Here is a 13904-nt window from a genome sequence, read left to right on the forward strand (position 1 = left end):
TGTGCTTAAATCTTGCCTCTGAGTTTCCTATAGGCATCTGGTCATCTGCTGTGAGAACAGGATACTGGACTAGATGGGCCATTGGCCTGATCCAGCAGGCTCCTTAATGTTCTTAATTAAATAAATCAATTAACTCGTAAAACAAATTCATTTCACTACATACCAACATAATTTTATGTTTAGGGTCTTAGTCCATTTTTTCTTTACGTGTGTGTGTGTGTGTGTGTGTGTGTGTGTGTGTGTGTGTGTTTTAAAAAATAAGAAAACCCAGTTTAATTAAATATGGGGAATGGTGATCCAGAAAGCTGTTGACCCTGACATTTTCCACAGTATTTTTCAGGATAACTAAATTATTCTAAACGGAATAAGCTTTCCTACTGTTATTATTATTAAAAATGAACTGAAATGGGAACATTAAATGGTTTTATAATACAGAAATCAAGAGGAGATGGATAAAGGAAAGGATACCACAAAGAAATGAATAACAGTAGCACACTGGGCTATTGACAGGAGTGAATAGGAAACAGAAGTAATTTTGAAAAAAGCCACAAGGACAACAGAAGAGTGGAGGGAGGAAATAAGCAATGGCTAAACTGTTAGTTTACACTGAATATCCATGTTGTTTTACAGAAATCATCTATAGGTAGAAATGTGGGCATCCTCTTGATTCTTTTTCTCACGCCAATTGGAAATCAGATGTTTGTGTTTCCATTTTCCGACACCAGGACAAATGCCATTATAGAACAATGCATCTTTCAATATGATATCCTGATAATAGGGAGAAAAATATTGGATATTAAAACCTAACAACCAGGACTTCAATATCTAGTAAGCAATCATAATATAGGCTACTCACAGGATGGTTCCAGTAACTCCATTCACTTCAGTAAGCAAGAAACAGCATTTATTGATTCATATTGTTTGAACAGTGGACTGCAACTGATGGAAATTATTTAACCTTAAAAAACCCAGTGTCCTATTAGGAGTAATCAATGCAATGTTTTCCTTCCCAAGGCTGTTCAAAATGTTCTCCATTATTTTATTACCTTTGTATGCTCCCATTCCTTTTGTGTCTCTTTTTTAATATATTTAAACTTGAGATCATCCTGCAAAGAAAGAGAGAACAATGGTGAATAGTTTAAACCCAATGTTTTTTCAATTATCTAGCCTTTGGTGGCCTAACTTCAAGAACTACCTAATTTTATAATCCCTCCAAGACTTCATGATTTAATTTATATGATTTTACATAAAATACCTCATTTCTAAACAACATGTCATGGAATATTATCACTGCAGGACACATTAGGATTCAATAACTGTTCTCAAATAAGAAGAATAGTGTTCCCTGCATAAGGAGGCTACTATCAAAACATTGGCATATGTTTCTCTCAGAACCACCCAGCTTTTTTGAACAACTGTCTCTTTCACTCAGTCAGATATGCATATATACATACACATACACATACACACACACACACACACACACAAACCAAGTTGGTTTTCATTTGTAGGAGGCAAAGACCCTGTACTAAGATACACAAATGAAAACTGCATGTAACTAATGAATACATTAATTATAGCCCTAAATTAAACATTTTCCTTACTAACGCTCCTCAAACTCTATAGACCAGACTGTGCTTTAGGAAGAGCTTCTAAAACAAATAAAACACTCTCTGGTTTGACTACCATGAATGGACAAAAGGGCAGCTTGTTGTAACTGATCTGATTAAAGGTGCAGTAAGTAAGGTATTTATCATTGTTGTAAGGAAACACCTGGGGCCAATTCTTGAGCTAGTACGCAGCATAAAGCAATATACCTATTTAAGGGATATTTACAGGAACCAAACGGGTTATAAGTTTTATTCCACAAAACGCTTCTTGGGGGGAAGCCTACATAAAATCCAACTATTACACCTCCTGTGTTCAGCTCCTGGATAAGTGCCTTGACCCACAACGGAAACAAGAAAATGCACACAACCTGCGGACTGCCACACAATGTGATCCGCGTTGCTATGAAACTAATAATGGCTGGGAGTCAGAAAGTGACAAGTGAGAAGAGATGGAAGTAGGAGAAAGCAGAAACTTTCAGGGTCAATCACTTTAGAAGCAGCCATTTAAATTCAATAAAAGACAGCATTCCAGAATAAACAAAGTAAAATCCCGTGAGTTCACTTGGAGCAGAATTATGCAAATTAAGACCATTCGTGCAAAACATTCCGATGTTTCCCACACATTGAAACTCAGTTCCCCAAACTGAAGTTATAGCTCATATATACACTCTCCTGAAACATAATATTAGCAAACCCAATTCAATGAAAATTGGGCAAGAGGGTGTCATCATCTAAGGAAGGCAAGGGTGTGTGACATCCTAGAAATGAGAAGCTCTAACTGCCACCCTACCAATAGTACTTAACTGCAGGATTGCAACAGTGAATCGTCTTAATCCAACAGAGGCAATATGTATGAAGAAACATAAATCTCTATCAGATCACAAAGCTTTCCACCAGGAACTTGAAAGCACAACTGGGGACACCTGGAATTGTGTGTGAGCTGCACAGCAGCATACCATATCATATCAACAGTAAGATGAACTGTTCTCCAATTGGAGAGAGCCAATCTGATTCATGTCTGAGCTCATCCAATTAAGATAGTTTCCTTTGTGGAAAGTAACTTCTGCTCAAGCACTGGAGAGGATAAGCATGCCAACAGTGAAGGGAGTGGGATGCAAAGATAGGGGGAGAACAAAATGGCCGTCAGGTGCTGGAAGGACTAGTAGCACACCTTGTTATAATACAGCTGACATTGCCCCTTCCAGATGTTGCTGAACTCCAGCTCCCATCAGTTGCAGCCAGAATGATCAGGGATGGTGGGAGCTGTAGTCCAACAACATCTAGAGATCACTATGTTGACCACCTTAAAAGACACATCAGCAGCACAGGCAAATGTCAACAATAGTTCTGTTTTATGTATCAAGAAAAGTACTGTATTTTTCCATGTATAAGACGACCCCATGTATAAGACGACCCCTATTTTTTTGAACCCAAAATTAAGAAAATGAAAGCTTAAAATAGAAGTGAAAATCTGGATGATTGGCAGCGGCAAGTTGTTGATCTTTGGGGGGGGGTGATCGCCCTCAAAGTTCCCAGCATGAGGTGCATGCAGTGCCCTGTGGTGCAGAAGAAAGGCAGCAACTGGCGCACCGCACACTTCCCCTCGGTGGCAGTTGCTGCAGGGAAGCAAGGGGAAGGAGGCTCCCAAGCAGGAAACTGAGGAAGAGCCAGGGGAAGGCAGCGCCCACTCTGCGCTGGGCCATGCCGTCAAGCAAACTGAGCTGAGGAAGGTGGTGAGCAGGCCGGGGGCACGATGGGAGTTTGAGAGGGGAAGAGGAAAAACAGGAAAGAAGGGCAAGGAGAGGTAGCTGAGGCAGCTCAGCACCACAGTCAAACATTACCAACCCAGACTGCATGAACACTACCCCAAGCTGTTCAAAGTGGTGCTCAGACATTCTCAAGGAACTAATCTAGTATACCTTGTGGGTGTCACAAGCACTACAGAATTTGATTATTTGTGGGAAATTGCATATGAATTAAAAGAAAGCATGTTACCGTTAAGAGAATAATAGTCAATACTTTCCCATTAGAAAGTTAGCATAACCTGGTCATCATTTCTGCTCTTCATATATATGACCCAGAATGAGGGTGGATGACTCGGAATATCTTATGCTTTCCCCATAAATTGCTATTTAACAAAAAAATTATCCAAGATTAATAAGCACACAGTTTTCCCTCCAGCATTCATAAAACTAATGAGGAATATTGAGTGCAAGGTAGGGAATATTAATTCTAAGGGTTTTAAAAAATAATAATTCCACATTAAAATGATGTTAATGAATATATATATCAAAATCCCAATGGGAAAATTAAAATGCAGAATTCTAAAAGATGGAAAACAATACAACACAAATGCAATGCAATAATATTCGAAAGCCACACAAGTTAGCTCAATGTTTTATATTAAGACTCCCCCCCCCCAAAACCATCTAAATAACAAGTGTGACATGATAAATTCACTCACCTTTGCCACCTGAGATATATATGTTTAGGACCTACCCTGTTTTTAGGAGGATGGCAAGTTGTTTTAAACCGTGTTTAATGTTAGATTTTACATTGTTGTAAAACCTTAAGGTAAACAGTAGGGATATAATAATTATTATTTTCAAAGAGACAATTGTCACAATCCAAAGAATGCTAATTTGATTCTTCTTGTGAGCTAGAGTTTCTGGGCTTTATTTTCCAACTATATACCTCCCAAGGGCCCAGGAAAAAAAATGGGACATCCAATTTTTGTGTGAGACCTCAGCGGCCATTTTGGGTGCCGCAATTTCGTGAGCTCTCTCACTGTGCTCTTGCTCCCCCAAGAAGTACTTTTTCGGGGCTTTTTGGTTGAATGACTTAAGGGGAAAGTGACTTCTCAATTTATGAATTAATTCATGTGTTTATGTACATTTTATATCTGCAATTATTACATTCATCTATATTATCCCTGATTATTACATCTTAATTATATGTTCTGAGCAGGATTTATTTATATTGGATAGCAAAAATGAGCAAATAGATTGTATTTTACAAAGAACTGCAATATGTCTTATCTGTGCCCTAAATTATGACTAGATGCCTGTCATGTTTAGGCAACAATATATACCTTTCTATGAAGGCTTCAGTAAAGTGCCATAATATTCTGTATTCTGAATTTTGTCATATTTACAGCCCATATAAATATAACCAACCCAAAATTATTTCATGGCGCAAATTTATTGGCAGATTACTTGTAATCAATTTCCTCCCTGTTCATTTCAAATCTGGATTTCAAAACATCACGATTCCCCAGCTACAGAGATACTGGTTCCTTAGAGAAGCAGCTCAACTTACTATGTACACAAAGTATGCAGCACCCAAAGCCACCTAAGGATGGTCATAGGAAAAGAATGCAGCCTTTTCCTAGTTCTGGCCACTCCTTAGCTCTTCAGAAACATCTGTGATTATGAGCAGGGAGATTTTTATTAAATGTATTATTCTTATTTAGGATGGATTCCAAAAGATTGAAATAGATGTTATGAGATCACTGGAAGCCTATTCATCTTTTCGGATGGGAACAGGGATACTGTGTTAATCTGAGGGCATGTTATCCGTGCAAATGTTAACTGCTAGAATGCTAGCTTTCCACAGGTAATCAGTGATATACTGTAGCCAACTTTCATTTTTCCTGGACAAATCTCAGCAACTTGCAATGTTCACAGTCAAATACAATATGAGCACTGTGGCCCCAAAAGTTACTTACTAGCTTGGATTTTAAACCAAGACAGAGAAGGGAAAGCCAAGCCTTTAAATAAATGAATGTTAATTCCAGGGAATGACATTCGGATTTTAATTTGCCCTGGATCACTGCTGTATTTACTGTTGATTTGTTAATTTCTGTTGATGTTTTAATGTTTTAAATTTCTTTAAATCAATGGGTTTTTTGTTGTTGTTGTTGTTGTTCTGCACCATCTTGGAATGTGAATAAATCTTTAAATAAAGCACTTAAATATACAGTATATAATAAGTCGTTGCTCCTCCAATCACTCACGCATCAGCCTTCAAGCCACCTGTCACCCATCACCTTACATTCCCTGCTATGCTGGTGGTGGTACGGGTGGGACAGAGGTAGGTAGGTGCCTGAAGTCAGTAAGACTTCATCAAACTTCCTCACACCTGGAGTTGACCTGTATCTCTGTCCCTTCCTTCAAAGGTGAAATGAGCATCTTTCTCTTCAGTTCCGTCTGACCAGTTTTCAGCAAGGGTTGGCTCTACATAGGAGTCCAGTTGGGAGCTCCCAAGTAGATTCATTCCCAGCAGCACTTGCATTTGGCCTCAAATTAAAAAAAAGATGTCTAATACAAGCCCCAGGGAACAATTCAGAATGTTCTTTAAGGTTCCCAGTTGTTCCTTTGAAACTGCAGGGACATTCCAGTACACATCAGGAAGCGTCTCCTGCATTTGATATCACCACACGCATCTATCATATGAACATGTGCATCTGTCACCTTGAGCCAATTACAAGGTCTTTGTCTATGTCACAGGACTGTTGTAAAGAAAAAGAAAAAGTGCAACTGTTGTAAACAAAAACACCTTCAACAGATAAATGGAATGAAATAAAATTTTAGCTGTAAGCTGTCTTAAGTCCCTGTCATGGAAAAAGTCGAGATACAACAATAAAAACAACAACAACAGAAATGGAAACTGTGAGAATGATCAGGAACATAGGTAAAGGGACCCCTGACCATTAGGTCCAGTCGTGACCGACTCTGGGATTGCGGCACTCATCTTGCGTTATTGGCCGAGGGAGCCGGCGTATAGCTTCCAGGTCATGTGGCCAGCATGACAAAGCTGCTTCTGGCAAACCAGAGCAGCACATGGAAACGCCATTTACCTTCCCGCTGCAGCGGTACCTATTTATCTACTTGCACTTTGACGTGCTTTTGAACTGCTAGGTGGGCAGGAGCTGGGACTGAGCAACGGGAGCTCACCCCATCGCGGGGATTCGAACCACCGACCTTCTGATTGGCAAGCCCTAGGCTCTGTGGTTTAACCCACAGCACCACCCACGTCCCTTGATCAGGAATATACCAGAGAGTAAATCCTTTCAACACAGTGGGACTTAGTTCTGAGTAAAAATGCTTTGGATTGCATTGTAAGTCTGAACAGTCTTTACCCAGTTACTTGAAAGTAAGCTCCGTTGAATATAGTGGGATTTACATCCGAGTAGACAGTATCAGGCTCCATTTACAATAAAGGAATAAACACTCCGTGGCTTTCCTTAAAAAATGTCTGGCTGCTGAAGTAGTGCAATTAAAGAATTTAAAATGGATTTTCTTCAAAATTATAGGAAGGGCTTCATATGCCGGCTTCACAATTTCCTTCATTTGGTGCAGGTATTTTATTTTCATTATAAACAGGACTCTATTTATGCCCACACACAGACACACACCACTTTTAATTGTTCTCCAAGACGTGGAGGGAGAAAAAAGGAAAACCGAAACATCCTGGGATCAAATCAGAAACCAGGATGGCTTCTGTAGTTCTGGGACTGTCCCTAGAAAATCAGGACACTTGGAGGGTATGTAGGAGCTGGTCACTCGAGTTACAGTGCTTGTTGATTTATTTTGGGGGAGGCAGGGGAGGAATAATAGCATTTTCTGTAGGGGGGGGAATAAAGTGAGAAAGTTTTGTGTTTCCCTGGTTATGCTAAATGCATCTTCTACTGTATCTTGATAGCAAGAAGGGAGCCAGACAGCATCATTTTATCCACAGCTCAAGCACTCTAGGACTGGACTATTAACTTCCTTTTCTGCTACCATGGCAACATGTTTTGCAAGAGTCTTGGTTTGGAGAGAGTTTTTTTCTTTCTTTCTAAATCCTCTTGTTGCTTTTTTCCTCATAGTTTTTTTTGCTAGTAACCTAATCTTTCTAAGCTTTAAGTGTCTTGACCTTGGATGCTTATTTGGAAGTAATTTCCACTGAAACAATGGCCACAATCCAGCACATGCTTAGGTACACTTAAGCCAATAAATGCCAAACGCGTAAGCACATAAAACTCTGTGCAGTGTTTGTTTGTTTGTTTGTTTGTTTAGGATTGGATTGTGGAGCTGTCAATCAAATGATGTTCATGATTGTACATGTACAGAGAGGATACCGTTTTTGATAGAAAAAAGCTAGTATTATTGAAACTCAGTTTGGTGCACCATTGTGAGATGTTTTCCAATAGCCTGTTATGTACTTTATTACAGTAAAAGGAATATCATTAAGTAAAAATTTAAAAGGAACCATTTTAAAGGTGTCTTCATACATTATAGCAAAGCTGAACAGTACAAATCCCATCTTTCAAATAAAAATACTTGTTCTAGATAATACATTCAACTTGTGAAGGAGAATTTTCAAATGCCAAAATGACTATAAACTAATCTTTTTCTAGTTACAGAAAATATTGCTATTAACATGCAGAAGAAATTAATAATATTAATTATTAGTCCTGGAGATTTGTGTGCTTGTGTGTGTGTTTACATTAGAGCCAGAAAATAGGATAATACTGAAATGTGTATGAGTTATTTTATTGAGGATGCTAATTACAAAGAAGGCTTAAAGAAATGTGAAAACACATCTAAATACTAATTAAAACCAAGGTTAGGTTGGGAACAGTGGTTTACCACTTGGAACAAGACTTTGTGAAAATCCTCATTATGCTGGAAAAAGGGTTCCGGTTCACCAGTTTGACTGACTCACTGCTGTTGTGGAATATTTTATAAATATGCATATTCACTATTACTGTCCTTGGTAGCTTGCTTTCATAGACAGGCAGCCTCTGTTTGAAACTTTTGTTATATCTAGCCCTTAGAAACACCTGATAACCTGTCCCATAACCTGCCCTTTAAAATGACATTTCCATATCTACCAAACCCAGGGTAGAGGAAAATGCACACATTAAGAGCAAGTACATTTTCTGGTGAAGGTAACATACAAGTAGCAGCATTATCAAATAAATCAAGTTTCTAGGGTAATAGGCAATGTTATATTCTTGTTGTGGGGTGAATGGGGTGATAGGGGAAGGGCAGTACCTCTGGTGGGGGACACATCATGCTCCTCCTGGGGTGGTTTGACTGCCTTTTGTCTCCACCCTGCACTCAACTCTCACCTGTGACTCCACTGTCCAGCAAGTGACAGTGATCACACCCCAGGAATGGCCTCGACTGGCTGGCTAAACCAGGTGAAGATAGTTGATGAGTCTCAAACCCTTGGTGAGTTAGAGACTTGCCCTGCATGTCAATACAGGATCCAGTGGATTGAATGTACAGGACCAATAGTGGGTCCAACAGTCAAGAAGGTGGTTTCTGCACGTGCCTTAGAGCGAAGTGATGGGCAGATGGGGCTCGGCAAGCTAGGAAGGTAGCCTATCTAAGACAAGGAAAACTCTGGTCCGCAACCTCCACTGCCTTGTGGGATATCTTTGGGAGAATATTAGGCTAAGGAGTAAACCCTACACCAATCCAGAGTGGAGTTTCTAAGACATTTGGATGGCACTTAGTACACCACCTTCCACAAGTCCTGGTGCCAGATGTATTGCTCTGCTTCCCTTTGGACCACATCAGGGAGGCCGAGAGTGGGATCTTGTCATTAGGGCAGCCTAGGACCTCCATTCATAGTACCCAGGCTTGTGCCCCAGGAAGGTCACTTATGGGCTGCTAATGTAGCAGTTTGACTTCGCCCCTGGAGGAGCACTCCACTGTCTCTTGAGACAGATGGATGCCAACAATCCTAGTTGTGAATTTACATCATGTGTACTATCTCTAAGAGAAATAGTTTTGCATGTTCATGACTGTGTGCATGTTAAGGGTGCATGGTTATGTGTGGGTCTGGCCCCATCCACTACTGCAGTGTGACAGCTCTTCATGCTGAAAAATGTTCCCGCACCTGATTTTAATGTACATATCTGCATTCCTACATAACTAGAGAGCGCTCCAAATATGTAGGAATCACTAACTTAGATTTCCCTGTGCTGATTTAATTTGCTTATTTCCAATATTTATAGGCTGCATTTCTCCAGAGATGACCACAAAGCAGTTTACACAACAGTCATGAAAATAATCTATCAAAATAATGTGGCATTAAAACAAACAGACAAAAAAATCAGTTCCATAAACAGGCATAGTGTAACTTATCTAAAATATCTGCTGAAATAGGATGGTTTGGTCAAGTGCCTGCAATTCAACAGGGAGGAGGCCTTTCTGATCTCAACTGGGTGGGAGTTCCAAAGAACTAAGGCCACAATAACTGAAGGCACAGCTCCTGCTGGATACGAATCACATCTGAGCCACAAGGGACCACTAACAGAGACTCTCACAAAAATCTCAGTGGTGAGGCAGGGATATAAGGCATTGTGTGGGCTTTAAGGTATACTGGAGCTGAGGGGTTAAAGAACCTTGAACTTGGCTTGCTAACATGTGGGCAGTCCGTGCAATCCTTTAAGCACCAGAGTTATGTGTTGTCTGTCTCCAACAATGGTTCAGCCACAACATCTTACATCAGATGAAGTGTCTAGATTTGCTTCTTCCAAATAGATAGGCACTCAGTCATCCTGAGCTACTTTTTTAAAGAGAATGATTATGTTTTGCTAAATTAATTCAAATGACTACAAGATTTTAAGAGTGTATCACCCTGACATTCTGGGACAGGCAGATTTCTCATGAAACTAAATAGATATTCTCCACTCAGCTTCATGGCTTGACAAGACCCGCAACACATCCTACACATAGCAGCTAAATGCACTGAGTTCTTTACAGTTCTTCAGTATGTTGAAGACTTGGTTCACCAGCCTCACAGTATTCTTCACAGACTCTTTCAGGCAATCGAAACACAATAAAGCAGAGCATGAAACACAGGCTAGAATGGTAGGATTGTTCTGTATGATCCAGATGAGGTTGAAAAGTATTTATTGTGGGGGGGGGGGATGAATGTTGCTTGCTTAATTAATAAAACATTAAATTTTAACCACACTGAATTATGCAATATTTAAGGGAAATGTGAATATTTGTTGGTATGGGAGTTGCAGGAACTTCATAAAAATAGAGTTCAAACATTGACAGTCTCTGTGGCAAAGTTATGTTGACTTTATTTTAGGTCAGTTTTCATTTTTCATATGAAAAATTGCTTACTTAAGAAAACAGTAAGATGCCTGCTGGCACAGGACCACCTAAGCCCACAGCAGCCAACCAGATAGATGCCTATGAGAAGCCCACCACCTTCCTGCTATTCTTCCCTGGAAACTGGTATTCAGAGTCAGACAGCCTCTGATCCAGGAGGTATTATCTAGCCATAATTACTAGTAGCTGCTGGAGGCTTCCCCATCCATGAATTTGTCCAATCTCTTTGAAAGCCACCTAGGTCTATGGCAACTTCCCCATTATGCATTGCATGAACAACAACTTTCTTTGGTCTGTCCTGAACCTTCCCCACATTCGGCTTCATTGGATGACCCCATGCTATATAGCATTATGAGAAGAGAGACAAGAAACATTTCTCTTTATCCACATTTTATAAACCACACATCTCTTCATACTCGCCCTTTTGTCTAAACAAATCCTAAAAGTTGTTGCGTAATCTTTTCTTTTGACTTGTGGTCATTCTAGTCTTTTCCACACCTTTTCTATTTCTGTAATTTCTCTTTTGAGATAGTTACCAGAACTATACGCAATATTTGCCAAGTACTTAGTATTCCACTCTCAGCACTCCTTGGCTTATATCTCAACTAGCCTCTCCTGTCGGTCTGCCTGCCTGCCAGCTGATCAGTCAAGTTTTGATGCTTCTCAGACTTCCAGCCAACTAGCCCACTCCATTTCCTCCCCACCTCCTTTACTTTTCTAAGTAACTCAACATTCCATGGCTACTAAAATGCTCAGGGTTTATTGGGCAATTTCTAGTTTCCTCCCCTAAGCCTGCTGATACCTCTCCTGTGTGCAAATGTCACCATTTTGGCCACATAAGGATTGACACTCACCCCTGCACTTTGCAGACAGAATGAACTAATGGGACCTGCACAAAAATGCTACAGTAGTGTTCCTGTTAAGTGTTGCAGCCTGCCATGTACTTTTCCAGTACACTCGGTTTCATCCCACCCTCAAAAGTCAGTCAGCATTCTGTAGCACCTGAGCACGCTCATTCTTGTGGGGCTATATTAGGAGCTCCCCCCCCCCCCAATATTTCATCTTTGGTACTTCTGCAAGGTTTGGAACAGAAGAAGAGCCTGCTAGTTCTGCATTCAGCTCCCACATTGGGCAACCAGAAGCCTGAGTGCCAATAAAAAAAATGAACTGAGCTACAATCATACTACTATGATCTCCTGGACAATTTGGGGTCTAATACCAAAAGCACAAACTCTGCAACAGTCGCCATACCACAGGGCTTTTTCTAATGTATGCTCTTTCCATCCTGTTGCAAATTTCCCTTTCTCCCTTTGCAAAATTTCAAAATATTTTACTTACAAATGTGACATTTTCAAACGATGGCTGTATTGTCTGTTCAAATAGCATCAGAATCTCTGGGTCTAAACCTGCAATGTAATGAAGGGGGAGGAAAGACCCTGTTACCTTTTGTAGGAAAGCTAAGGAAAGAAACAGAATAGAGTGCAGTCCAAGTATTATCATTCCTGAAGTAAACAGATTCCCGGGCAACAATGACTATTGTTACATTTCCTTGGAATGGGGTTTTCCTTAGTTTTGTGTGCTGACAAATGTATGCTGTACTTGCTTTATGTAGCAAATGCTTTCTACTATTATATTAGACTTGCGGCCGTAAAGAACTATTAAATTATGGAGCCACATTCATGGCCCCAATGCTAAACCTGAGTCGGTTGAATTGCATTCCTCAAGGCCAATGACATGAACAAACACTGCAGTATTATGAAGAGCTACTCTCTCCCAATCCCAGTCCTTACATATGAATTGGGACCATATCATATCACGCCACTTTAAGCAATACCACACTACTTTAAGCAGGGCCATCTTAAGCATGTCTGGCGCCCTGGCGCCGTGGTGCAAAGAACCCTTCAGCACCCACCCCGTCCCATTTCCCAGTGCGGCTGTCTGGCGGGTGCAGTGCGCAGTGCAGATGTCTGGCAGGTGCAGCACGGCTGCCACGGGCACAGCAGCGCACAGCGTCCCTCTGGCGGCCCAGCGACCTGCGCCACCCAGCCTTGCCGTAGGGCCGGCCCTGACTTTAAGTAGTCATGGCTTCCCCCAAATAATCTTGGGAAATGTAGTTTATTAAGGGTGCTGGAGGCAACCGTTAAAACCACTCTGCAAATCATAGCTCTTTGAAGGTTATAGGGGCCTAACAACTCTCAGAACCCTTAACTAACTACAGTTCCCAGGATTCTTTGGAGGAAGATAGGGCTGTTTAAAGTGGTATACAACTCCTAATACAGATATGGTCTTACACTTAACTAAGTTTGCATATAGTTATAGTGTTGGCGCAATGATTCTTCAACATCAACTTTGTTGGATTGGTAATGTGATTCGAATGCCTGATTATTGTCTTCCAAAGCAACTACTCTATTCCCAATTTAAGAATGGAAAGCGAACAGTGGACAACAAAAGAGGTTTAAAGACGCTCTCAAGCCAAGAGCCAGGTGTAGTGGTTAAGAGTGGTAGACTCGTAATCTGGGGAACCGGGTTTGCATCTCCGCTCCTCCACATGCAGCTGCTGGGTGACCTTGGGCTAGTCACACTTCTTTGAAGTCTCTCAGCCCCACCCACCTCACAGGGTGTTTGTTGTGGGGGAGGAAGGGAAAGGAGAATGTTAGCCACTTTGAGACTCCTTCGGGTAGTGATAAAGCAGGATATCAAATCCAAACTCCTCTTCTTCAAATCTTAAAAAAAATGCAGTATAAGCATGGGAAATTGGGAAGCACTGGCCTGCAAACAGTCCAATTGGAGAAGAGCCTTTACCAAAGGTGTCTTGGACTTTGAAGAAGCACGAACTCAGGACAAAAGGGAGAAATGAGCTAAGAGGAAGGCATGCTTGGCAAACCGTCACCATGATCAACTCCTGCCGGAAACCTCTGTCTCCACTGTGGAAGGACGTGTGGATCCAGAATTGGCCTCCACAGTCACTTCCAGACACACTGTTAAGACCGTGTTCATGGAAGACAATCTTACTCGGCTATGAGTGATCGCCAGAGAAGAAGAAAAGAGTTATAGTGCAGTTCAGAAATCTAACTCTTCCCTATGCCATAAACCCAAAAAGTGTTTAAGGCACACTTTTTCTCTCTTTCTTGGGTTTTTAGCTCATTCTGTACTCTGCTGAAATCCTAACCTA

At 40.8% G+C, this 13904-nt stretch overlaps 1 protein-coding gene across 1 annotated transcript in view; it reads right to left on the reverse strand.

Annotated features, from left to right (window-relative positions):
• Positions 1–633: 633 nt before the first annotated feature.
• Positions 634–13904, reverse strand: part of CNBD1 (cyclic nucleotide binding domain containing 1) — a 131449-nt gene continuing 118178 nt past the window's right edge. Inside the window, exons 11-13 of the mRNA XM_035125618.2 lie at positions 12071–12138; positions 1047–1106; positions 634–768 (exon numbers count right to left, since the gene is read on the reverse strand). Of these exons, the coding sequence (XP_034981509.2) occupies positions 634–768; positions 1047–1106; positions 12071–12138 (263 nt within the window). The remainder of the gene's footprint in view (positions 769–1046; positions 1107–12070; positions 12139–13904) is intronic.

The sequence above is a fragment of the Zootoca vivipara genome, chromosome 8 (assembly GCF_963506605.1).
Source record: "Zootoca vivipara chromosome 8, rZooViv1.1, whole genome shotgun sequence".
NCBI lineage: Eukaryota > Metazoa > Chordata > Lepidosauria > Squamata > Lacertidae > Zootoca > Zootoca vivipara.